The 26,725-nt window shown below is 46.6% G+C and overlaps 1 protein-coding gene across 1 annotated transcript in view; it reads left to right on the top strand.

Annotated features, from left to right (window-relative positions):
• Positions 1 to 26,038, top strand: part of LOC144138764 (uncharacterized) — a 43,076-nt gene extending 17,038 nt beyond the window's left edge. The window contains exons 4-11 of the mRNA XM_077671178.1: positions 200 to 294; positions 1,304 to 1,470; positions 3,408 to 3,508; positions 6,251 to 6,346; positions 20,319 to 20,425; positions 21,137 to 21,296; positions 23,263 to 23,326; positions 25,594 to 26,038. Of these exons, the coding sequence (XP_077527304.1) occupies positions 200 to 294; positions 1,304 to 1,470; positions 3,408 to 3,508; positions 6,251 to 6,346; positions 20,319 to 20,425; positions 21,137 to 21,296; positions 23,263 to 23,326; positions 25,594 to 25,691 (888 nt within the window). The 3' untranslated portion in view covers positions 25,692 to 26,038. The remainder of the gene's footprint in view (positions 1 to 199; positions 295 to 1,303; positions 1,471 to 3,407; positions 3,509 to 6,250; positions 6,347 to 20,318; positions 20,426 to 21,136; positions 21,297 to 23,262; positions 23,327 to 25,593) is intronic.
• The last annotated feature ends 687 nt before the right edge of the window (positions 26,039 to 26,725 follow it).

The raw sequence follows: 26,725 nt of genomic DNA, 5'->3' as shown, positions 1-26,725 counted from the left end.
ATCGAGAATTGCGCCATGAATGTGAGGGTAGGGGTATCAACAGTGTGAGGGCTTATGGGAATTTAGGGGTCATTTGTGGAGGGTGTGTGTGTGTGTGTTACAGCCAGCTTACAGCGACATCCTTGGTATATTGCACGGGCAGAGATTGTTGCCCTCGTTTTCTCATCTTTTCTGTGGTGTGTATTTTTTTTCTGTGCAGGAGCACCCCCGCAACCTGATCCCCGAGCTATGCCGGCAGTTCTACGACCTTGGATGGGTCACGGGAACAGGTGGTGGAGTCAGCATCCGACACGGGTGAGTGACCTTTGACCTCTCTCTTCGCCCATTTCGGATTTATCGAGACCTTGTATTTCAGCTGTCGTGCGCATGTCGTGTCCTGGCCTAGTCCATTTCCCCCACTTATAAATTTGAACTGGAATGTGTTCAACACAAGTCTGTTCCGCAATCCACACAGCTGTTTTCTTATCCCTAAGTGTGAGCCCTAGCGTTCTTCTTTCCATAGCCCGTTGGACCGATCTAGTTTCCTACAGAGCAAACAGCTGTGTAGCTGCACTGCGGAAACACCTAGACGAGTTGTAGTGCACTTATCTGCCACAGTGGCTCAGTGGCTAAGGCGTTGTGTACTGCTGAGTTCAAGGATGAGGATTTTATCCCGGCCGTGATGGCTGCTTATCTGATGGAGGCGAAAATCAAAAACACCCATGTGTCGAGATTTTGGCGCTCTAGCGCTTCTCCAACTGGTCCAACAGTCAATTATTGCTTGAAAAACAGTGCAAGAAAACTTGGACAAAGTAGAAGACAACCACAAGCACAGATATGAACGTGTGGTTATTGTGTTGCCGCCTGAGTTAGTCATCATAGCACTGGTAAATCATCATAAACGACTCAGCATCATACTGCAGGTTGATCGCAGTGTGGCATTTGTGGCTGAAGGAGCATGGCGTTATAATGTAAAAGGCAGGGAGAAGCAAATTCCTGAAATTTCATTGGTCGTGGTTGTCTCCTACATTATTCATGTTTTCCGCACCGTTTTCAAAGCAGTAAATGTTATTTTCTCAAGCGACCAACGTCAAGCTTTAGGGTCAACAATCAACCTTTCTGAAGCACACTTGCGTGCTGCGTATTGGATGCTATCTTTAGGCAAAGTCATTTGCAAGCAGGAGGAGCACAACCCTATGCTCTTTCATCATTGTTAGGAGCAATTGACTTGGCGTTCCTGGAAGTAGAATACTATGTGGCGTTGTTCTCGCCATCTACACCTCACCCACCGTTTATCGCATCCTCTCCTGTTGTCTCCTTGCAGGTCCGAGATCTACATTGCCCCCTCGGGGGTGCAGAAGGAGCGCATAGCGCCCGAGGACCTGTTCGTGCAGGACCTGGAGGAGCGCTTCCTGGCGGGGCCTCCCCCGCACAAGAAGCTGCGCAAGAGCGAGTGCACGCCCCTCTTCATGAACGCCTACGCACTCAGGGGTGAGCCCTGGGGGGTGCCACTTCCACCCTGCACTTAGACTTGCTCAGCATGCACCAGTTACGGAACTCCCCAAAGGCCCCATGTATCGAAAGCCGGATTGTGGTTGCTTCACATGAGCTGGGGTGCAAATACAGGGCAAGTTGACTGAAATGCCATCTGTTGACAGAGTTGACGTGGTACCCAAGTTCTTTGGCTGCTGCCGCGGGTCATGAAAGGAAAAAACATGAACTCATAAGTAATCATTACCTCATGTGGTTTGTCAAATTATGGTGTTTGTCGCAAGCTAGGTGCAGTACCAGTGTACTTGCTTCTCAGCTTTAAGGGAGGACAGTGCTCTTAAAACAGCTTCCTTTAATTTTTAAGTAAACCCTGTGAAACTTGCCAGTCTTGCTGCTTTTTCCCCCATCTGTTTCAAATATGCCATTATTTTTTGAGTCAGTCAATTGGTTCCCGAGATAATTAGAGATAAGTGGCCATCTTTGGAGGAACAATAGACAATAAATACAGTGATAGTCATAAAACTGTAGTCATTATATATCCCAATAACTATGAACCCTGGTGAACGGAATAAGAGAATTGGTTTTTTGATGCACCGCTTGGAACTAATTTTACAGCTCATTACACTTTGGTGGCACCAGTGGCAAGGAACCGTTTCGAATTTCCATTTGAAACACCAAAGTGTTTCAAATGGACAAGGCAACTTTTCAGTCAAGGGAACATTTCTTGAAAAGGTTCTGACTCTGTACACTTGCTTGTATATTAGTTTTTGGACATGTGGTGAGTAAAATTAATGCATTATAACAGATACAATTTCTTTACAAACAATGCAAGGCTCATAGAGGTTCAGCATAACCAACCCATACCAGCAAACTCTTCCAAATCTTTTGTAAATTGTACGAATTTGGACACATCTTATGATTTCACAAATCTTGCCTGAAATTTTACGGATTTTCGAAAAAAAAAAAATGCGGCAACATCTATTAAAACGACACTGTGGTACCTTACGTGCTCTTGTTATCGTCATCATCCGCTGTCTTCTCTGGATAGGCCATGCCTCAGTATCAAGTACTCGCTGCCATCTCGGCAAGCCTGTTTATAGCAGGTTGTTCATGGGCCAATTAGGTTTGCGTGTTCTCATCACTCTTTGTATGACAGCTGCGTCCGATGCAGCACGACCTGTGGTACGACAGTGGTAGTTGCTTTGCAGTGGAATGGCGGGCTCAAAGCCGCGACAGTACTACCATGTGTTTTTGAAAGCCTACATGTCAGAATTTGTTCCTCCTGCCCAGTGCAGTAGTGGATCATTACTGTTCAATACTGGCGGTGTTCAGTTATGGTTGTGAAAACGTGAGGACACTTGTCCCAGAACATAAACCTTCTTAAACTTAAAAAAAAAAAATTAAGGTGCAGTGCCCGCGGGTCTGCGGGTTTTATGAATTTTACGAATCAGGTTGGCAAGTATGCCAAATTAATTTCAAATTTTCTTCGTCATGTTCAGTAATTTTGCTGTATCAGTGTTCACAATAAGGTTTGGCTGCATAGAAAGGTTTAACTGCATCTGTTTCATTCTTCGCACTCTCATGCTGTCTTGTGAACTTTTGCGGTGCAACTTTTGCTTGGTTGCGACCTACCAATTATCCCAAACACACACCGCAAATCTCAACACTGCACTACCACAAGCTTGCCGGCTGGTGGCAGCTTGTTGCAACTCAGTGGAGTTTTGTTGTTGTCAAAAATGAAAGCCTAAGCAAAGAGGGCTGCACTTACACGAAAGTGAAATTAAGCTAGGTGGGACTTTTGTGTGGGTGAAGTACACTTGCTGGAGGTAGGCTTTGTGAGTGAAGAGGTTCTGTCGGGCGGTTGCCACTAATGTTCTTGGCAGAGCCTTACTCAGTAAGTGCTGGTCTAAACTTTCTATATTGTCCCGCCTTTGCAGGGGCTGGTGCAGTGATCCACACCCATTCCAAGGCAGCAGTTCTTGCAACACTACTGTACCCAGGTCCGGAGTTCCGCATCACCCACCAGGAGATGATCAAGGTGGGAGGCTGACCCATGTCTGCGGCTGAGATTATTAAGTGCAGAGCAGTTTAGGGGCTCGCCTTGTCATCGTAGCTCACTCGCTGGACCCACGTAGAGCCACACGGCATTCTGTCGTCGTGGCTTTGAAAGCCTCCGTTTATATAGTCATAAGCATTCAAAGCTCATGAACCACTGGCGCTTGTCATGCATCTCCGCGTTGTTTAGCGCAAAGAAAACTGTGGGTACATTTGAGGAAAAATATACGTAATTAACCGGCATCCCCCCCCATTCATTTAGTTAGGAACGCTCGTTGGGTTGGCTTTATGATAGCAAGCGGAAAAAAGGGGCAGTACAACGGCGGAATGTGTGGGAGGAAAAGCAAGCACAAAAAGAACAGAACCAGAACTCCCGCTGCGCAGTTTCAGACAGGGGGGGCGCGAGCACTGCGAAGGCGGGAAATTTGAATAGCATTGGGTGGTAGCAGTGAGGGGATAACAGCGCAACTACCCATTATGTTGAATCACTGCTCTGCACTTCCAACCAGCTTGCACATTGAGTGGAACGGCTTTAATTTTTTGTTAAGGATGGGACAAGTTGTGGGCGAAATTTTTATAAAAGAAAAAATATAAGAGGCAACCTTGAACTGTTGGCTCAACCCGTGACTACGTAGCTTCAACAGTCGCACAGTTCGGACATGTTGGGCTGTGAATTACTTTCGGGGGAGGTGTTTCATTTTGCTAATTTTTAGGGATGGGCGAATATAGATTTTGAGGTTCGAAGCGAATTCGAAGCGAATAGTGATTTGGTCGAATAATTTCGAATCGAATAGTTCGAATAGTGCACATTGCAAATCACAAAGACAAATGAGCAACTTGTGACCTGACTAATGTACACATTTTTTTCTAATAATTAGAACTCACGTAGGCACAGCATTGTGTAAAACTATTACCAGTTGAACATTTATTTCGAAATCTTACACACAGCTTTCCTTTGCTGTATTCACAAGTTTTCATGAAGAAATGCCTGTTGCGCCACATGCTCTAGGTGCAGCAGTTTCCGCCGGCTGCTCATTCACAAGTTTAAGCGCCGCCTAGAAACTCGCAGAGTTAAGCGCCGCCTAGAAGTAAGGGGGCACAAGGGTCTTTGATCAAAAACTTTATTTTTGCAGTTATGATGATGAAAATTGGGGGGGCACATGTAGTTTCTCATTCTAATTGTAGATATCAAATTTGTTTTTGAGTAAAATGATTATGTTCAAATTTATTTGGATTTTTATATTCAATTTTTTTACAGCCTTTGTAAAAGAACTGCTGGAGGGATGCAGCTAAACAGGGAACCAGTAAACTGCGCACAAATCAAAGAGTGCAATAAGACTAACATTATCATTATATCTGGTCTGTAGCAGAAGTTACGACCACTTGAAGTTTGGGCCTGGAAGGCAAAACCGGTTTTTCTGGTTGCCATCTTCCAGGCCCAAACTTCAAATGGTCGTAACTTCTGCTACAGACCAGATAGAACGATAATGTTAGTCTTATTGCACTCTTTGATTTGTGCGCAGTTCACTGGTTCCCTGTTTAGCTGCATCCCTCCAGCAGTTTTTTTACAAAGGCTGTCATAAAATTGAATATAAAAATCCAAATAGATTTGAATATAATCATTTTACTCAAAAACAAGCTTGATATCTACAATCAGAATGAGAAACTACATGTGCCCCCCAATTTTCATCATCATAACTGCAAAAATAAACTTTTTTGGTTTAAGACCAGTGAGCCCCCTTAAAAAAAGAAGTATTGTAGCCACTAGTATCCTCGGCCGTAGCCAAGCAAAGCGCAAGTGGCTGGCCGCCATTTTGAATAGGCTCGCTTAGTGCGGCGTACTGCCGCGCTGTGCGAGCCTATTCAAAATGGCGGCATGCCTATTCAAAATGGCGGCCTGTACAAGTCTGCTGGCTTGGTGCCGCGATGTTCGGAGCGGTGTCGTTTCAGTGCCGCCTTTTTTTTTTTTTTAACCTAAAGTGTGCTGGCGGCCGAGAGCTTCGTGGAACCTCTAGGCAAGGCAGCAACTCGGCAGTGCCGGCACTGATAATAGAAATGTCCGCGTCGGTGGGTCTTGAGCCAAGCCTGGGGTAACTCTCGGAAAGCTTGACCCAAAAGCTTGGCTTTCAGCTGCCTATTCGGGAGCATCGAATAATTCGAAAATATCGAATACCTGCATTCGGATCGAAGCGAATAACGAATAGAGAGCTATTCGATCGAATATTCGACAATACCGAATATTCGCCCATCCCTACTAATTTTGTATGTTTGTAAGTCTGAGAGAACTAGGTGGCGTGATGACTGCATGAGCTGATAGTGCATGCAGATTGTAGGAGACCTGGCAGGTTAGTGCTAATGGCATGCATTACATAGTGGAATCCTAACTTTGTCAGCAAGGAAAATTATAAATTGCGACTCCCTTCCTTTTTTTTTTTTTTTTTTTTTTTTCAATGTGCCTGTTCTAATCAAGTATTTCTTGCCTTCCCAAGCACTATGTTGCAGACGCTGCAACGCACAATGACAGCTGATTGCAGTCGCAGCCGCTTTTCAAATGAGTATTTTAATTGGCATTGTCTCGAAATCGAGTAAAGTAGTGGTGCATATTCCGATGTGATGTTGCAATGAGTGGTTACTGCCTCCAGAGCGCTTGACATGACTCAAGAACACTGTCCGGATTTCAGTGTCGCTGAGTGGCTCAGGGTGGGGCCCCCATGGGTGGTTGCAGGGCATCAAGAAGGGCCAGTCGGGGCTGAGCTACCGCTACGACGAGGAGCTGGTGGTGCCCATTATCGAGAACACGCCCTTCGAACGGGACCTCAAGGTGAGTGAGTGCTAGGGTGGGAAATGCCTGAGTAGACCTTGTTGGGGCATGTTCCGTAAAATGTCTATGAAGACAACACACAACTGTGTTTTATTCAAAAGATTTGGTTCATTAAAGTTCCCTTGGCACTTGCCTGGCAGTATACAATGCTTCTATTCACAGAGAAATTCAACAATTACAGATGGAGTATCAGTTTTCCAGCTGTATCGCATGTGTTAGGACATCAGCAGTGATGTGTTGAAGGAAAGCACCTGAAATGGAGAGTTAAACTGCCTCACCAAAACACATGACAAAATAGCCCAGCTTCACTGACTTAACATCGCAAAGGCTGATGTTAACAGCAAAGCTGTCTGGCGTTCCCTAATCACAAGGGTACCGTATTTACTCGATTGTAAGTCGACTTGAATGTAGGTCGACCCCAAAAAATTGCATCTCCCTTCCAAAAAAAATCAAAATGCGAGTGCCGCCGAGAAAATCGTATCGAAAAGAGGAGCGCTTCCGTCAACCCACACGGCGGCTCTACCATCAATGATCGATGCTCCCACAAGAGCCGAGCGCTCGCGGTATGCGCGGTAGATGTTAAAAAAGAACAGCTTTCGTATAAGAACCCGGAATAAACATGCGCTGTGGGTTGAGCGGGAAGAACACATTCGCTGCGAGATGACAACCATCGAAGCAACCGGCACCGCGCAATACCAAAACAAACAACATGGCGGCTGACGGAAGCGGCCGCGTGCGATTTACTTTTGAGTGAACAACCTCCCACCATCGCGTTCAGAAGTGTGCTGAACAATGTGATATGATTTGGGCTATGTAAGCGCCGCGCATTGAATTAAGGGATTCGCTAATACTCCTTTTGTTTATTAGAGACGAATAAAGCGCTTCTTGACGCGTTTTTGCACGTGATTCGCGCGTGTTCGCGTTGCGGGGGCGACTTTTGCTTCCACTGCTTTTAGGCGTTTTAAGTTCTACCTCGGTATGACGCGTGACGAGCACGGCAGTGGGAGGAGCCTGACGACTTGCCCCAATAGGGACCGGGCGGCCGTTGTATGGCACCACCGTCGTTTCAGCGAACAGCGCCGCCCGTGGCGAACCGCTCGTCAGTGGAATGCCGGTGGCGGTCAGCGCAGCGTAGTTGTGCATGGCTTTCTGTCGTTTTTCGGCGGTGCGGCTTGCAAAGCGTACGTAACCCCACGGGCATTTTTCAGATCAGTAAATCTTGAGCGTGGATGTGACGTTTTAGAGGCATGCCTTGTGTGTTATTTACGCCCATACTCAGCATTTACAAATAGCAGACGACGCTCAGTGCTCCAAGCTAGAAGTCAAGCTGGAAGTGAAAATTCGTTGCTTCATGCAATTTTTTCATGCCTGCATGCAGTTTCGCGAATCGAGAGGTATATTGCCGCTAAATGCTCCCACAAAGCCGGTGTGTGCAACCGATCTAGGAATGCTGCGGCACTGGCCTTGGCCAGTTGATGACGAAACGGAGTCGACGTCGTGCACAAGCGACAGACAAAGTTGGGGGGTGTCTTCGAAGATTTACCTCAAAACAGAAATTGTGACGGGAGACGCTTCCGTAACTTCATTACCTACGGCTGAAACGTGTTTAATTTCACAGAAATGCTCTTACTACAGTCATCGGGAATCGTTGATAGACTAAATACCGCATGATAGTAGAACGCTATTGCTTGTCGTGGAGAAGCATTGCTTTACAAGAATTGCAATGGCTAGTTGGTAAATGGTTTTTCAAAAACCAATTCCTGCGTGACTGAAGGACGCAAGACAGGAGGGTGCCCGAAACCTGTACTCAGCTTCACAACTGATTGCTGCGGTCGGTTTACAAGCTGCCACCTACGATTGAAAAATCATGCACACCTCTGTCTAACGGCGATGATGGTTTATCGCAAAGCTCTATCGTATCGGTTTCCTTGGTTGACTTCTGGATTTAAACTTTGACTAGTTAATCGTCGAATTTGACCAGCACGCAGTTTGCTCTTTTGATCGCAGCGTCTTTGACTTTGACCATTTCCCATCCGATTTCGCACGAAGAAAGCTTTGTGTTCAACCATCATAATCATTATACGGAGGGCTAGATGATTTTCCTGTTAAATTTTGAACTTCCATGCCCCCTCTCCAAATCTAAACTTTTTCCAGCGTGTCGGAAATGTGTCTGTGGTGGAGGACTCGGGCTCATGTACCCATATTTGAGGCAACTAATCGCGCGTTTTTGGTGTCTTCACCAGGCATTACACGATTTTTTTAGGTACTCTGTAAATAATACTTAAGCATTAAAAAACACCGGCTGACGTTAACACTGCCACATTTTTTTAACTATCGGTACCAGCCTTTATTCTACGCAGGTGGTAAAACGGGAAGGGGAGGAGGGATGGTGGATGGTTTGTAGCTTGGGCTGTTGAGTTGGTGAATAACTTTGGCTCTTGATAAAATGACCACCACATATGTGGGATTTCAACTTCGGCTTTCAGGCTCCCATGCTGTCAGTGTGTCCCTTCACCAAAACCGAAGGCACAAAGCTCACGGTTACAGGAAGTGTAAACTACCGCAACATTTCTACGGCTACACGGTAATCCATCTCGTATGCAGGTGCCTTTCTATTTAAAGCACACGTATCGAGGTATCCCAGCGCTAAGCTGGTGTGGAAACCGTAGTCATTGAAACCGTAGTCATTGAATTCTAATATTGTTAATAGTTTTATTCCTACTCAGATCGCGCGGAGCCAGGCGCAGAGCGCTGCGAAAAGCACTCGTGTCAATGTAACCCTTCCCCAACTTTACAAGCATCCAGTAAGTTTGTGTAGCCATTAGTGCATTTAAGAAGAAAATAATACTAATAATAGTAGTTTTATTCGTACTCAGAACGGGTGGAGCCAAGCGCAGATCGCTGCAAAAAGCGCTGATGCCATTGCAGCCGATACCCAACTTTAGACGCGTCCGACAAGTTTACGTAGTCATTACTGCATCTAGGAACCCAGCACACCTGTCTAGACTTCGTTTCATCTCACATGTCTGCTCACAACGCCACCAAAACATACAAAGCACCGAAGCAAACACGACAAAAACAACGGGAGGCTGTGTAGTCCAATGCACCGGCTCATTCCACTGACGAGCGGAGTGCCGAGTGGGCCATCCAGCGCCGCCGGTGGTGTTTAGGCTTAGCATGGTGGCGGATATTTGATTGGCGCTTTCCCTAGCAGCGCGTATGATGCTTTATATTGTCGTTTTTGACCACATTATCAGCTCTTTTCCTGCACAAACGTTTTCGTTTGTGCCTTCAGTGAAATCTTAAAGAGCGGTTAGAAGCGGTCGCTGCAGCTACGCGCACCTCTTCGCGGCTGGTGATGCCGCCTAGTTGCCGCCACCGATCACGTAGCGCGCAGCGTGCAGGTGGTATTCGCGGCAGCGGCAGCGCGGCACATTTTTGCGAACAGAAAACACCCCATAGACGCCCCATAGAAAACACCCAAAACACACTTTAGACCATAACCATGGAAACGAGGGTGCAAAGCTGTCTCCCCACCTCGTAGCACCCCAATTTCTCGTTTCTCTTGCCGTTACTAGCGGTAGACAGTTCTAAGTCGACCCCCCAACATTGGATTGTCAAATTTGAAAAAAAGGGTCGACCTAGAATCGTGTAAATACGGTAAGCTTCATAGCACTTCTAAACCAGCAGATTGATTCCCATTCGCGCCAACTGTTGCTGACGCTTCTAACAGGCAGCTTCTTTTTCCAAAGAGCACACGACTTCACCCGTTTTCTGAACATTCGAGAGATGACTGCCAAGCGCGCTTGTTTACATATGCGCGCTCCTCTGAACCATGTGTTGGGCATGCGCTCTCTGATTTGCTGGCCCCTTTTCTTCTCTCGTTGCTTCCGCCCAACTGCGCTTCTCACTAGGCTATGCCCTCTCCACATCGCTGTGCCCACATTATCATGCCTTGCCCAATGAAAGCCTCAAGCAAGAACAGCTTCGCTGTTCACATAAATTCTTTACATGTTTAAACTGGTTTGGGCATCAGATGTATTGCCTGCGATGAACCACTGCAAACATGCACTGGCTTCCTGTGCTATCGGCGATAGGCTTTCCCGCAACGCACTGGTGATGAGTGGCTCAGGCCAGGTGTTTATCTTAGTGTGTCAAGCACTAATTTTGTACAAATATGGGCAGGCAAAGTAAGGGCAGAGTAGCAGAAACAACTTGGTAGCACCGCTGATCCCAATCGCTTGTTCATACGGTTGCAAAAGTGATTGCATTTCTGCTGTCAACATGCACGTCATTGTGTTTTTTCACTGACTGTCATTCGTAATTATGTGCTTCCAGGCATGTGCGGTCTAAGGCAGATGTCTCTAGGCCATCGTTAAGTAGCACTTGAAACAGGACGGAAGCAGAGAAGACACACGGGACGGCACTATAGCACTGTCGTGTGTGTCTTCTCTGCTGTCGTCCTGTTTCAAGCACTACTTAATGATGTATCAACACCAACTAGCCAAACTATCAATTTTACGGGATCACTAGGCCATGCCAGGAGCTTCTAGGCCACACAGAACTCAAGTTGTGAGATTAACTCCCCATGGCTCCGCTCTTGCACCACATTTAGTTTTATTCTATATTAATGACATCGTGGACGCCATTTCAGACTGTCTCGCACACATCACGCAGTGCTAACTGAACCATTGTCCAAAATAACTTAGTCAAGCATAGATAGCTAGTCTGATGCAGTGAATGAAGCTGATGCAGCTGAACATAGCTGGATGTAAATTCATGCAGGTATGGCACAAAGGCACGAACATCCATTTCTCTACTCTGGGAATTTAGTTTTGATAAATTACCGTATAATGTGGAATATAGGTCGAGATTTTTTACAGAAAAATTTGCCTAAAAGTCACCCCTCGACCTATATTGCAGTCATTTGGCAGTTGTCATCTGGCGACCGGGCAGCCCATCAAGCCCATCCAAACTCCAAAGGCATCATCGCCACCACCATCAATCGGACGCGACGCAATCTTTGTTTTGTTGCTTCTCTCGCTGTCGGCGAATGTGTGCGTGCTATTTTCTTCTTGCTCAAAATGAGTTTAGGCACTTGGTGCCAGTTCACAGCAGCATTTAAGGGGGGACGTGGCTTTCAAAATCAACTTTTTTATTTCTTTGTGGATTTTGATGAAAATTGGCACAGCAACTGGAAATGCTTCTGTGATAACACCATAAAAATTTGAAGTTAATATTTTGATAACTTTTTTATGTATGAAATTTTCTTTCTGTTCCGCTTGTACCGAGCTTGAGGGGCTTATAACACACGATAGAAAACTTGTTCGAAGTGCTTTGCATTCTCAAATGAATGGACGAGGTCGTGACAGTTTTAGAATTTTTTTTTTACAACACAATGTTTTTTAGTTTTCATTTTTTTAGAGGTTAATGTGCAACAGGCATGTCAACTGTGAACGATTATTTGAATAAAAAAATCACAAAAAACAAATCTGGAAAACTAAAAGTGTCACGACCTGAACAGTTCATCAAGGAATGTAATGCAAGAAACGGAATCAAAATAGACCCAGCAGTCACAAAGAAATCCCTGGGACAAGCGACACAGGTGGCAAAAAAAAATGTTTTGAGAAAACGGCTTCCGAAGTTGCAACATAGGTTTCACATATCAAAAGTCGTCACGGTTGTAGCCTTTCATGTCCTTTTGAACATGGGGCTTCTGGAAGGCCTTGCCTTGAAATTGGAGTGCCTTTTCAGCCTTTCTCTTTCCAGAAAACATCATTTTCAGCTCCTCCGTGAAGAGTACATACCCCCCTTTGCAAACCAAACGGAGGGGAGATGGGTTTCAATGGGCTTTCAATGCAAAGTAGGTTAGTTGGTTGGCTGTATCGCACTGGACAACCTCCTTTTGCAGTGTTGTCACCATGGCAACAAGTTAAGCATTTTTTTTAACTTAAATTTGAACATTTTTGGCTTTTTTTTCATGTTTTATCTTGCCTGGCACAGCAACTTAGTACTCATAGTGCAGGTGTTCATTGCCAAAAGTTTGCATACCACAAGGTTGAAAATGAGCTACTTTGAAGCTTGGTAGAGTATTCTGCATAACTCCCAACTTCAATGCAAGAGCATATTTTTTTTTACCACTTTTGACATTCAAGGCATCCAATATTCCTCGCAGCACAGCTAGTATGCCCTGAGCAATGGTATCAATAATTTCCCTAAAAAAATCACTGTTAAATGCTGCCACAGTAACGTACATTTTTAACGCAGAGAGCATATTTTATTCCTATATTACTAACTCAAACCTGTTTGCATGAAAATTACAAGTGCACGGGAAACATTGCGCAAGAAAGGCGATATGGCTCGCGCGCATCGCAGCGCACGCTTACCGCGACATATCGAGCTTTGATTATACCTGATATGGCTGGTCAGGTCGCTTTTAAGATTAAAACTAACGTTGCAGGCATTAATTACAACTACTGGCGTTCAATCGTAACCGGTTGCCCAGTCATGTGATGCTCCAATGCGCGTCGGCTATGCCGTGCGCGCCGCAGCGTTTGACGCGTCGACCGTTTCTTTCTCAAGGCTAGCGAGCCCACAGTCAAAACACAGCACTAACTAAGCGTGTAAACATCGCAAATCCGACTAAAAGTTCACTTCACGAACCGCTATCGCAAGCGCGCACACCGCGTCACCCTCCGGGGTCTGGCGACGGTAGAGTCACGCGCACCACGAAGCGTTCGATGACCTCCGCCTTTCGAGCCACACAACTTCCCGTAATCTGGCTCGTTATCTCTGGCATTCCCATCGCGATAACGTCCGTGTTGAATACCACAGATTGAACAGAAACTCGGCCGAGCGAAGCGGCGAAAATGAACTCAATCCGCTCGCTACGCAGCTCAGGCGGCCGCCATCTTGCGTTGCGCCCGCGACATCCAATCAGGAGGGTCGACGTTCTGCGCCCCGACCGGAGGACCAATAGCGCTTCAGCATTTATTTCTAGCTTCGTTTGTGCGTCGTTTCTTTTCTGCCGTTTGTGCGTTTGTGAATGAACGAAGATAAAAGAGACGAGCGGAACCGGAAAAACGATCGCTCGGCCGATCTAACCATATCAAAATGGCCGCGCCCGGTGGCACCGTTGCGGAGATAGAGCGCTCCGAAAATTGCCGTTTTTTCGCCCTTTTGCGCTGATAGTTTGTCACCGCGCCTGACAAAAGTATTTTTTTATGCCACTTTGCGACGCTTTTCAGCGTAAAAACTTTGCAGACGCACAGAATAGGAAACATAGAAGCCGAATATGCGGGTTTCAAAAAAACGATGTTTTGGTCATTTTTCCGAAGTTGAAAGCCGCGTCCCCCCTTAAAAGAAAAGTTGGGGGTTTTCCAAGGCCAATGACGTGTCTGCCTTGCGCCAGTTCGGTATCACCAAAAGAAGTGTTGCTAGCGACGTTAGCTGAAGGGGCAGCTCTCGGTATGCAACACTCGGAAGACCTCGCTTCATGGGCGCTGCTCTGTGCACCTGTGCTGCTGTACAAAGGGGCAAATTTTGTCCGCTAGCGTCATGCGATGTCTCTACGAATGGATACCCCAAGATGTTTGCTGACCGCCTGCACAGACTGGCGGTCGCTACGGTCTGCACACGAGTGTCCCATGCTTTGCGCTCGCTTCACGATGACATGGTCTTGCGAGTGTTTAAGAAGTGCTGCATAAGCAATTCCCTGGACTGCACCGAGGACGACCTGCTGTGTGGGCGACGGCGAGCCAGAAGCAGTCGTCCGACGATACTTCAGACGGTTTTAAATGAGTAATCTGAGACGAAACAAGTTATAGTCTCAATAAAACAATGGTTGGTACCCAATTATTTTTTTTTGCATTTTTCGGCTACAAGGTAAGGGGGTCGGCCTATATTCCGCCTCGACCTATATTCCGCATTATACGGTAGGTCGAATTGTGTCGTCGCCTTGCCACCATCATGTACACTGAACTCGTGGTCCAGTCACATTGTACAACTCCCTTGGCTAAACAGCTGTTTTATTGAGCAGTTCCTTGAGCTCACCAGTAATGTGAAAACTAGCCTACGAAACATTTAGCTATGCTAGACTTGAATATGCATCAGCAGTTTGGAGTCCTCATTGTAATTACCTCCCTAACTCCCTAGAAGCAATCCAAATTTGCTTCACTAAATTTACAACCTCCAGATGTGACCCCCGCTTCACCTAATCTCTTGTGCAACCTGGCACAGTGCCATAACTTTTTTCAACTTTCTCTTCTACATAAATTATATTTGAACATTGGTCACTCATGCACAACAGTTATCCTCCTGCTCGCTTGAATGTTGCATTTCCTCTTTACTCTATCAATATAGACAGCTTAGAAGGCTCAAGTAACAGTTTTAACTAGGGGTGTGCGAATATCAATTTTTCAATTTCGAAGCGAATTCGAATAATAAAAACAAAGTTCGAATCGAATCGAATATTTTTCGAATATTTTTCGAATACGAATACTTACTGTTTTTTGTAAAATTAATGTTTTCACCATCTAGAGACACAAAAACTGCAACTTTATTGCACAACAAATCACACAAAGTAAAATTAGGAATTACACAATACCATTGCACTCAACAGGTTAAGGTCTGCACTCGCTTAAATGTTAACATGGAGAAAGGTTAACTGCTCGACATGTTCGGGGAACAGTGACAACCTCCTGCTCGTCACCACTTTACAGATACCAAAAACAGCCGCTCACTTGAGACACTAGTAGCTGGCATGCCCGAGCCCGTGCACATTGCCGCGCGCTGATACAGTAAAATCTTGATGATACTAATCTCGCGAGACTGCGAAATTTATTCGTATCATCCGAAATTCGTATGAACCAACACAGACCAAAAAATTTAGCGCTGAAAAAAGTTTTCGTTTATTTCTTTTCCTACTTTCGCGAGAAGAAATTCGTGATTTTTTCTGCTTTTTTTAACCCCGTGTCGCAAAGCAGTCCTTTCTGGAGCACGTAAAGCTTCGCGCTCGTCTCCTCACTCGCTGTGCCCAAGCTCGCTACACTGGCTACACGCCGCAACAGCCAAGCGTGAACCGCATGGTGCGTTTTTGCACGCGATTCGCTCGCCTCGGCTCTGCGAGCGCTGTATTTTCACGCCCACATCGACGATTTCGCGCCCGCGGTAGCGCCTACTTCGGTCAGAAAATGACGCACGACGCGCGCGGCAGAATGGAGGAGCCTGACTACTTGCGATGAGATCGAGACAGCCGGCTTGGCTCCGCCGGAGATGGTTAGGCTTAGAACCCCGGCAATATTTTATGGGCACTTTCACTAGCGGCGCGGATGATGTTTTATAGTACCGTTTTCGCATGCATTATCAGCTCCTTTACCGCACAAGCAACTTCGTGTCTCCCTTGAGCCGCATTTTAAAGAGCGGTTAGAAGCGGTCGCTCGAGCGCCCGCGCCACTTCGCAGCTGGAGCCGACGCCATGTTGACGCCGCCGGCCGCGCCGCGCGCAGCGTGGGGGTGGTTTCGCGGCGGTGTCAGCGCGTTGGGCGTGCGCAGAGCGTTTTCGCGAGCAGGAAACAACAGCCCGGCCGTTTCTGGAGAAAGAGTGACAAACTGGGGAGCGAGAGCCGTCACTTGCTCGTTCGGCAGCCGGGTGCCTCGCCGGCTCGTTCGTATCTTCCGCCGGGCCGCGCAGGTCCGTTCGTAGCAGCCGAAATTTTTCCCATTGCAAACGATGCAATTTCGCCGGGACTTTTCGGAAATTCGTATCATCCCGAAATTCGCACCCCCAGAATCGTATCATCGAGAGTCCACTGTAAATAAACACCGATACAGACACGCTCTGATTTTTTTTTTTAATTTTGGGTTGTTCGAATATTTCGAACAATAAAAGTGTCGTTCGAATCGAATCGAATACCAAAAAATTCGAATCGAATATTCGAAGTTTCGAATATTCGCACACCCCTAGTTTTAACCAATCTTCCTTCCCCATTTCAACTGTAGTCTCAAACAAACTGCCCAAATTTATTGTCAGTGAAAGGAATCCTTAACCCTTCCGCTGTCACTGATGTGCCGGTATGTTTTTGCATTCCCCCTCCGTAGTGTACGTTCTCCATTGTGCGTTCAAAAATTTGCACCATAGTGCAAAGCGGGCGTGCCTGGACTGTTTGCGCCATCTGTCGAATCTTTCTAGTAGTTCATATTTTCAGTTGCTAGCTCTTTATGTCGGTATATTGAAGAGTACGGAGCGACCACGCCAACCCTTTGTTGCTGGGAGGCTTGGTCACTCCGCGTGCTGTACTCTGTCGGGATGAGTGACCTTGTGGCACGCGTGTGATTGGGGGTGCAAGGGTTGTGGTGCCATCCTCAAAGAGCTTCTAGGTTTTTTTTTTTTTAGTTCTTTTCTCACGTCTGCTACCGCGCACCAGGTTAGACCAGCGTGCCGTTACCTCTCCAATAGACCACAACATGACTCAGTCATGCCTTTCGTTCGCTCATTTGTGTGTTGTGCGGGCTGCTGAAAGTGATCCCTCCATGTGCACAGTTACTTTCGTATAGGTGACCGCACGGGGCCTTTGACTGCGGACAGGAGCGATGGTTCTTTGATTCCGATCCGAATACGAGCTGAGCTCGATTCGAATTCTGAAAGTTTATCGTCTGAGGAAGGGGTGTGAGTTCCACAGTGTCTGATTCCGATGTTTAAATGGTGGGGTCATCGTTCCGGAAGCGTGCACGGCAAACTGAAAATATCTGGAAGAAAGGCCATTTCTCACCCACGCTCTTTCCTTTTGACGCGTTATGTTCCGGACACTGTCATAGTCAAATAAATCACCATGTTCCTACCCTGATATTCCGGAAACCCGGCCGACACTGGGGATGCATCACAGCCAGACCCGCCGTGGTGGCCCAGTGGCTAAGGCATTGCGCTGCTGAGCACGATGTCATGGGTTCGATTCCCGGCCGTGGCGGCCGCTTTTCTGACGGAGGCGAAAAGCAAAAACGCCTGTGTTTGCAAGATTTCCGCGCACGTTAAAGATCCCCAGGTGGCCAAAATTAATCCGTAGCCCTCTACTACGGCGCGCCTCATCGCCTGCGTTGCGTCGGCTCGTTGAACCCCACAATCAATCAAGCATCACAGCCAGAAACACCCGACTGTGAAAGGGTTAAAATTTGAGCAGTAAGTGTCAGAGATCGGCTCAGTTGTTACAATAGTTCTTAATAATTGCAAGAGTTATGTTTTTGTTACTTTGTTTACGTGTGTTGCCTCATCATCTCAACCTGTACAATAGACTATTCCCCGTGCCCCCCCTCCCCCTCATCTCCATGTAATGTGCGGAAGTGGCTCTTATAGTGCAAATGAAATATTCCACAGACAGGGCAAACACAAATGCTTTCACCATTTCTGACACAACATTCCAATTGGGCTCAGCAGCAAAGTCTCTCTGCTTTGGATTCTTTGCAGCCTGAGAATTTTCAGCTTGGCCTGAGAACCTCCGACAGCAACTGTTGTATGTACTATCTGGTTACAGTAAAGCCTCGTTACAAGAGAGGCTGTTACAGGAGACACATTTAAATAAAAACAGTTTGGTTGCTTTTCCTATGTTCACCATGTTTGCAACATTGCGTACAAGAGGCCTTGGTTACAGTGACATGTTTCCCAGGTCCCTTGAATGTCACCCGTACTGAGGTTTTACTGTAGTACTAGTTAGCTAACACAGGAGCGCAGGGATTCTGGTGCTATTGAAGCAGCCTAACAGTCCTGTGCTGGACAGACGTGCACATGCTCTCCTAAATGAGGTGCCATGTGTGAAATTGTCGTTAATCTCACCACGCTTTTACTGGGAGACATCATCTACAAAAACTGAACAAAACAAAAAATTAAAAACATCAAAAACTGTATTTAAGGACAAGGGCTATTCAGTTAAACCCCTCCCTTTTTTTGTGTGCTTAGCCCATATGTGTGTGGATCCTGCTGGCAATGAAAACAAGTGGGAGGGTACTGGCACATGCAATACCTGTTTTTTTTTTTTTGCCTGTTGCTGTGCACCAGTAGGGCTACTTTTTTTGCCTACACTGGCTACATTAGTGCATCCAGTGTAATTCAATATGTATTGGCTGCACTACACTGAGGCTACACTAGTGCACCCATTGTAGGCTAACAAAACTAGCCCTAGTGATCTGTTGCCACAGGCAAGGTGTTATGGTCCCACAGCTTCAGAGATGCTTTGCCAATCAGCCTCAGACAAGCACTTGTAGGAACAGTGGGCAATTCGTGCCCTGTCTTGATGCTGGAGGGAACTAAAGAAATAAAGCATTGAGGCTGTGTTGCAGTGTCCCTCTCTAGACAGATACATTGCTATTTCAGCAGATGGCACAGCATATTAAGCCTTCTTCCATTCCTAACAAAGCTCGCAAGAAACATTGTTTTGCCGAGACTGCATCAAAGTCAACAGCAATGCAGGCTACTATGCTGTCCAAACTGAGAAAATGATGCCAGGGTCACTTTTATGCCTACTACAGTCGAGTCCACTTATAACAATACTATGTATAACAGCATTGGATATAACGATGAACAGCTATGGCACCATCCAATTTTGTACACGTTCTATGGTACAATAAACTGTTTGTTACAATGCTCCAGTGCAAAAATATCAATATAACGTTTGAATTCAGTCACAGCGTGCATCAACAGTGTGAGCTGCCACCGGCCACCGCTGGCATGCATTGCGAGCCATGATGCGCCTCATCCCTTCCACCCCTCAGAAAACGAGTTGACTGCGCCACTTACGAGGAAGCGAAGGGGGAGGAGAGCAGTTTGCCTTCTGAACCCCTTCCCGGCGCTGCTGCTTTGGCATCGTCCCCGCGCCCGCTCGTGAGCTAGCAATGTTATCTTGCACATTCGGTTGTTGTCTCATGTACGTCCCGCTTTGGGTGCCTCTTCAGCTGCCTCCATCTTTCCGTGGAAGGGAGGTCAGGGACGATGTTCTGGAAACGTCCGAGTGCTGCACTGGAGAGGCGATCGTTGCGCAGATACAGGCTGCGGACAGCAGTGACAGTGACAACCCTGTCAACGCGGTTGTGCAGCCTACTCGGGTAGCGTCTTCGCAGGAAGCCCAACACATGATACAGTCCCTCAGGGTCTTCATTTCCGCCAAGGACCTTTTGCTCAGCTAGGTGAAGCACCTACAGATGCTCTTGAAAAAGAGGTGCCCCGGCTTTGCGAGAAGCAAGCAAAGCCCATCTACTATGGCTTCTTTTATGCAAATAAGTGGTTGTACAACCTTGCTTGTGTCCAGATAAAATGTTTTGAGCTCTGTGTTGCCTTTTTTATTTGCAACCCGCTTATAAAAATTAGCTATTAAAACGATGGGATCTCCTTGGCACTCGGATATTGTTAGAAGTGACTCGACTGTAATGCACTAGGTAACAAACATGTTCTTTAATTTATACATTCTGTATCATTTACTCTTTGTGAGCCTGCTTTCACTTTTGTCTTTAATTGCTTAGTATTTAGTAGAATAATATTCCAGTGTTTCAGAAAACTGCAGTTTGCACTTGTTAACATTTCTGCTTTGATGTTGGTGACGGTGGTAGTGGCCACTGCGTCGTTCTGATGCTTACCGCTTAAGACGTCTCATGAGATGGTTTTATAAGTTGCCTACCATGCCGCCCGCGAATTGGAACGCAGCCAGAGCCCAGTGTAGTGTTATTCTGGTGCAAAACGCCCACCACATATTAACCATCCTTTTGAAAATTCTACTGCTAGTTCACATCTTGTACGAGTTGTAACCCCTCCATGGATAGCGCTTTAGTTGCACTGCCCCTGATTTCAGAGACAAGGCAAGACTTGTAGAGCAAAAAGCACGGCAACGCTTCAAGGTTTTGCTTTCCAGTGGAGCATGTTGTGTTACCACCAACGGCTGCAATAGAAAGAAGGGGTGGCAGCTTGAGACACCGGCCTTCACTTTCCTTGCAGGAGAGCATGCGATTGGCCATGGAGAGGTACCCGGACACCTGTGCGGTGCTGGTCCGTAGGCATGGTGTCTACGTCTGGGGAGACTCCTGGCAACGGGCCAAGACCATGTGAGTAGTGTTTGATATTCCGATTGCTTGGCAAATGGACAGGTCGAATCGCTTGCATTGTTTCATGCTGTGCTCGGATGAGCACCCGCAACTTCCCCGAGTCAGGATGGCCTGATGGCTGAACACTGCATATAGCCATTTCCGTGCCCTCTCTAGGTCAGGTGCACCCTATGTTGTGCTACTTGTTACCTGTACCTAGGGTTGATTGTTTTCAGGTTTTATATTGTTTTTTAATCAACGTTTTTTTTATATATTTTTTGATCGTGCCCCATGCCCCGCACGCCCATCCCACGAGCTTCTCCAGAGGCGCACGCTTCAGCCGACCGCTCGTTTTGAACGCCACCTGTAAGCCACTCGTGGAAGCGGCGCACGTTCATTGCCGCTGCTGCCACTGCTGTTATCAAGCCCGCAAGTGGAACCATTTGATGATTTGTGTGGACGCCGATACAAAAGTCAAATAGGCTTCCTGTGCCCGAAAAATTGTTGCTATGAGCTTTGGCGCCATCTTGAGTAGGCGATAGCAATGGGTGGGACGAAGTTTTCGCTGTTTCGGCAGTTTCGGTTTCGTATCCGATTCTAACGCACGTGCGATTTTTCGGCCTATTTTTCCGGAAAGAAAGTGTGCGTTAGAATCGGGTAAGTACGGTATTTGGGGCTGAGTGGTGTAGCAGCTTCACAGGGTGGGGTGAATCTTGTTCTGTTCGCCCGTAGGTGCGAGTGCTACGACTACCTGTTTGACCTGGCAGTACAGATGAAGCGCCTAGGGCTGGATCCCACCTTGCCTGCGGACGTGTCCAACGGAGGGGGACCGGGAGGGGTTGTCACGGTCCCCCACGGGGAAGACGCCACCACGCTGGCCGAGGCTGTCCAGGCAAGCACTTCACCTCCTCCCCCACGTCACATATTCATATATATCTTGCTGCTTTCGTTACAGTGTTAGCGAATAGGATTTACAGTCGGCAAAAGTTTCTAGGGCATGCCGGGTGTTAATAGACCGCAAATAATTCAGTCTTACCCAGTTAGTGGGACTAAAACGCTTTATTTCACTTTGCTGACTAAAGCAACCTTCTTTCTAACGGTCATAAAAGATTTGGTCATACTTGAACCTTTGAACTCTGTAGCGTAGAAGCTGTTGGCGTGGCCTAGAAAATTTTTACGAAGATTCTACTTGCATTACGACTCATCTTCATTATCATCGTCATCATAATGAGATCCTTCTGATGAGTGAAATTGCGAATCCAGTGTTCGAGAGGGGAAACTTCTCATCGCCTGTGCAGAGCGGATTGAGGGAAAAGGTGTGCATGCACGTAACACACCTGCCATCATATTCTGCATTCTTATCCTTCAAAGCTCGAATTTAGCCTGAACTCTTTGTACACTGTCACACTCTGTACTTGTGCCACTTTCAGGCAGATTCGTGCCAGTCTGCAGTGGTTAGTCTAATCGAAGTCTGATTGTAATAGTGCTTGAGACACATCCACCACTTGTGTTGGTTCTCGTATGATTATCAAGGTAAAGCTGGCGTTAATATCAATTTGTGCTTCTCAGAGCAGCAGAGGCCAAGGGGTGATTTTGCACAGGTCTTGGAACACTCGTAATACTGCCATGCTTAGAGAAACTTGTGTAAGAAAGGACGTTAGTGCTTTTCGACAAGCGGAAGGCTTGCAGATGCTCTGCTATGGCATTTGGCCGCCATTTCCATACCAACTGCAATCCCCAATAGCTCTTTAGTGAATGGGGGCTCAGGGAAAGAGGGGGAACAGAGAAGAGGTGGGTGCTTGTTTGGTCAAGAAAACTTTGTTGCTGTTTGTAGCTGTAGGAATCTATATGAGATCTCTCTTTTTACTAGACAAGCACTCATCCTCAAAGAGCAACGCAAAGGAAGGCATTGCGGAAACCTTGGTTAATTCACGCAAAACTAGTTTGGCAAAAGCGTGCATGCAGTTGCCTGTTTGCCCCACTTGAACCCATGCACATGAAAAAACATAAAAACTGGAAGAGGCCTCTAAGGAACACTTGAAAGGTGTATGACCTACGCAAACGAATTGCCTGGGGTTTTATTAGTAGAAAATTTCATTGGGGATAGCAGAATGATCTTGAGACAACACAAAAAAAAACTAGGAGGTAGAGATATTTGGTGTGGCAATCTGCATTGACCGGTTGAAAATGATGAAAGTGCAACTGTGGAGATGGATGGAGTGGTGCCTGCAGCTAGCACGAAGATGAATTGTGCTCAAGATATAGTGTTGCGATCCTTTTAAATTTGAGGCAATACAGCATTTGAACTAATGAGTTTTGAGGATTAGTTGGGTTACGGGTTTTTCAAATTAGGTGAACACAGTGTAATTGTGTTACAGATTGCTTAACAGCAGTTTATTCAAAGCCTGTGTGACCGCTGGCACGCCAGTGGAAATGGTGACATTGGGTTGCTAGCTCTAAAAACATTGGTTTGCAGTTACGGCCAGCTTTATAATAGTTCACTGAACATGGTATAATCTGCGTTCAGACCCAGGCATTGAGTGCCAGTTAAAGCCGCTTTGTGAGAAGCACACAAAGCCTGATACTGCTCTACTGTGAGCTAACTATAATTCAGGAAGAGAAAACTTGGCACACTTACTTAGTTGTTGTAGGGGGTACTTGCAGTACATTTTTTTTTTTTTTCTGCTTTTAAGATTAGCTTCTTGAGACACTAGTTGAAAGTGTCTCCACAAATTCTACTTCAGGAAACGTGTTTTACGAAAGTCTTCTAGTTTGTAACAAACTGTTGCATTTGCTGAGCTAAGCACAAAGTCACTTCGGAGTCTTTTTGCCCACTCCCAACTGCTCCCTCTTTGCAGGTGGCCACAGCAGCTGAAGCGGCAGCGGGTTCGACCGTGGATGCACCCGTAGGCCTGACTGCGAGTAAGCCGTGTTTCTTACACTTTGGGAACATCAGCTTTGCGTGCTAACAGTTGAAAGAATGTCTATTTGATAGGGGCTTCGAACATGGAATGTTTTCACAGTACGCGGTAGCGTATTTCCTAACACTTCGCTGCGTAGCGCCCCATGTCACGTGCATCTTCACGTGATGCAGAACGTTAATTAAACGTGGTCATGGCCTGCGCCCCGAACCTAAAGCGACCTAAAACATACCCAGGGGTGGAACAGCAGCGCCATTTGCACCATTGAGTGCCAAACCTGTTTACCTGCGCCATCCTGCGCCGAACCACCCCTGTTACGCCAAACTCGTTTCACAGCGCTATCCTACGCCTCAGTGCAGGAATTCAGCCGCCAAATAAGACTGCCATGAAGCCCAGCTCCCGAAAACATGGCTGAAACATCGTGTTTTTGGTTTCATCAAGCAATTTACGGTCTCTGTTTCATCAAGGCTATGAGCGGCTATGAGACTTGGCTTTGGCTTAGCCGTAAAGCTGCAGGCACTACGCACCGTCTGTTTAAACTTCTGTATGTTGCATTTGCACGGTTGTGTTTGCCGGTGTCGGCCATAACCAAAAGTAAAATGTTTTTGTGTCTCATCGCAAACATATGCAGAATAATATCCACATGAAAGATTGTAGTTTATTGGAGGTGAATATCAATTTAGTCGCCCATTTCATCGATCCTAGCTTTGCTTCCCACAACTTTCTGTTGCTGCATGTATTGAACAAACAGGGTCTTGGACGCTTTGTCCTCGCTTGTAAATTCGGTGTGCTTTTGTTTTGAGGTAATTATTTACTTTCGCCTACTAACTTGAAACGGAAATGAATTTGAAACTTGAAATGAACTCCCTGTGAAGCAAAGGGAAGGCTCGTCACCTTTTGCCTTCCCTCTGTTTTTCTGTACTCTTAAAAGATCAAATAAACTTCAATTCAGTTCAACTTTGGGGTTAGCTTTGCTTAGTGGAGCATTGTTCAACATTACTGTGCCTTCTGACGCGCTCTGGTTTCGTAATATACGGCGTAAGTTCCTCGACTTTCGCAACTCTGTGACGGGCGAAGACAAAGCTATGTTCGGATTCACTTGCAGTGGACTTGCACAGCGGCATGTAGGGAGATTAGGGAGGCGCCACAATGCTGTGAAATGGTGTTACATCTGCTCCAAATATCATTTTTGGCTGCTCCAAACCTACTCAAAAAATGCCTTTCTGGCTGCTCCAAGCCTGCTACAAAAGGCATTTTTGCCTGCTCCCGGGGCTGCTCCCAAAACCATGGACCGTGTTCCACCCCCACATACCAAATCACCATTTATAACAAAAACAACCCGAAGAATTGAGTTCTTCCGGAAGAGAAATAGAATAGAGTTTAGAAAAAAAATGTGCAATAAAAAATTTAAAGTAGACCTGCTGAGACTTGAACCCAGGCCATCAGTGCAAATACCCAGTACTCTACCTCAAGGCCACAAAGACCGAACGGCAGGGTCGTTTTTGCAGCAGCTGAATAGAATAGCATGCGCAGTGGCACCACAAATGTTGTGTTGGACACTGTTGGGCGAGCCGTTTGGAAACGCACTACCTGGTAAAGGCAACAAAAACACTTCTGATAATGGTACCCCCGAATCATCCAGCCTGTATAGTGCTTCTCAGGTCTTCATTAGTGGTGGTGGGTTATTACAATTGCCTTTGCCTTTTTCAGTGAAGTTCATTGAAGTGTACTAAACAGGCATTAGAAAGGTAGAAACTTGCAGACAAGGGTCCCAAAGCTGATGGTGGTCGTTAGGACATCCTGAGGACATCCTTGGTGGCTCAGTGGCTAAGGCATTGTGCTCCTGAGCCTGAGGATGTGGGTTCGATTCTGGCCACGGTGGCGGGTTTTCAGATGGAGGCGAAAAGCCAAAACACCTGTGGGTGAGTCATTTCGGCGCACGTTGGAGATCCTCAGGTGGTGAAAATTAATCCGGAGCCCTCTAATGCGGTGTGCCTTGTAATCCAGTGGTAGCTTCAGCAAGGTAAACCTGGTGATCAAAATGCCCTGTGATCTGCAAGTACGAGAAGGGCATCCAGTTGGTAGACGCTAGGTCAACCGTCAAGAGAGTGCAAAAGAACATAATCCAACAAATCCAACATAATCAGCAAAAAAAACTGTGCAGGTTTCTCTTGAAGTTCACACAGGGCAAGGGTTGTGAGGGCTGATCGAGGCAGAGTTTAGGTGTAGATGATTGCTAACATTGCTTCTGTTTTTCCCTTTTCGCAGCACTAGGTGGCGAACTGGCTGAACCTCCTGGCTTTGCGCTGAACCCCAACGGATCGGTGCCTTCTGAGGGACAGACAACCTACGTCGTCTACATGTGATTTTGCTGTTGGGTTAAACGCAGGTGTCGGCTTCAGCATTCAGCATCAGCGGCTGAAGCCTCTCAACTCGTGGACTCCTTGTGCTCACAGCAATGCCTCACGGGAGGGCTGCTTCTGTGACATATGTAGGACAACCAAAAAGGTGTCTGTGGACTGGTGATTGCAGTGGACACTGCGAAGGAAAGGAGTCTTGGTGAATTAAAGGAGTCATGAAGACAAAACACCTTCTTTGTTCGAAAGAACTTTACTTTGATAATGTGTTCTGTGCTGTTCTGGCATCAGAGGACGTTGTTTTGAAAGGAAAGAAAGAACTCTTTGTGAAATAAAAGAGCCATGAAGACAACATACCTACTTTGTTTGGTTTCTGTTCAGGCTTCAAGGGGCATTGTTTTCACTCAAATCTTCACCCACTTTCATATTTTGTGTTACGGAACATGAACAATGAAGTCATCAGTGTGTTAACTTCAGGCTAGATGGCCTCTTTTAGTTGTCACTTTAGGCTGGGCAGAACCGCTCCAAGGCAGCTCCGAATTGTATTTGGCCGTTGGATGGCTACTTTGAGAGGAGCAGCTTTAAACTTCCCAGTGGCTACTCAAAATGGCTCTGGACAGGCAATTAAAGGAGACGAAGGCGTGAAACTGTGTGGTCACACGGAAGCACAGGCATCACTTGAATCGCCCAATCACATCACGGACCCGCCGCGGTTGCTCAGTGGCTCAGGCGTTGTGCTGCTGAGCACGAGGACGTGGGTTTGATTCCCGGCCACAGTGGCTGCTTTTCTGTAGGAGGCAAAAAGCGAAAACACTCATGTGTTTCAAATTTCAGCGCACGTTAAAGATCCCCAGGTGGTCAAAATTCATCCGGAGCCCTCCACTACGGCGCGCCTCATCGCCTGCGAAGCGTCGACATGTTAAACCCCACTATCAATCGCATTTATCAGCGGTGGCGGCCAGAGCAAGAAATGAGTCCATGTGATGTCACAGGGGCCGCGTGAAACAGTGGCTATCAAGTTGCAGCTCTTTCTTCTCTTTTTC

Source organism: Haemaphysalis longicornis, unplaced genomic scaffold (genome assembly GCF_048455015.1).
Source record: "Haemaphysalis longicornis isolate Haplotype H1 unplaced genomic scaffold, Haemaphysalis longicornis Haplotype H1 scaffold_5, whole genome shotgun sequence".
In the NCBI taxonomy this organism is placed as follows: Eukaryota; Metazoa; Arthropoda; class Arachnida; order Ixodida; family Ixodidae; genus Haemaphysalis; species Haemaphysalis longicornis.
This window is presented reverse-complemented; position numbering and strand designations above follow the sequence as displayed.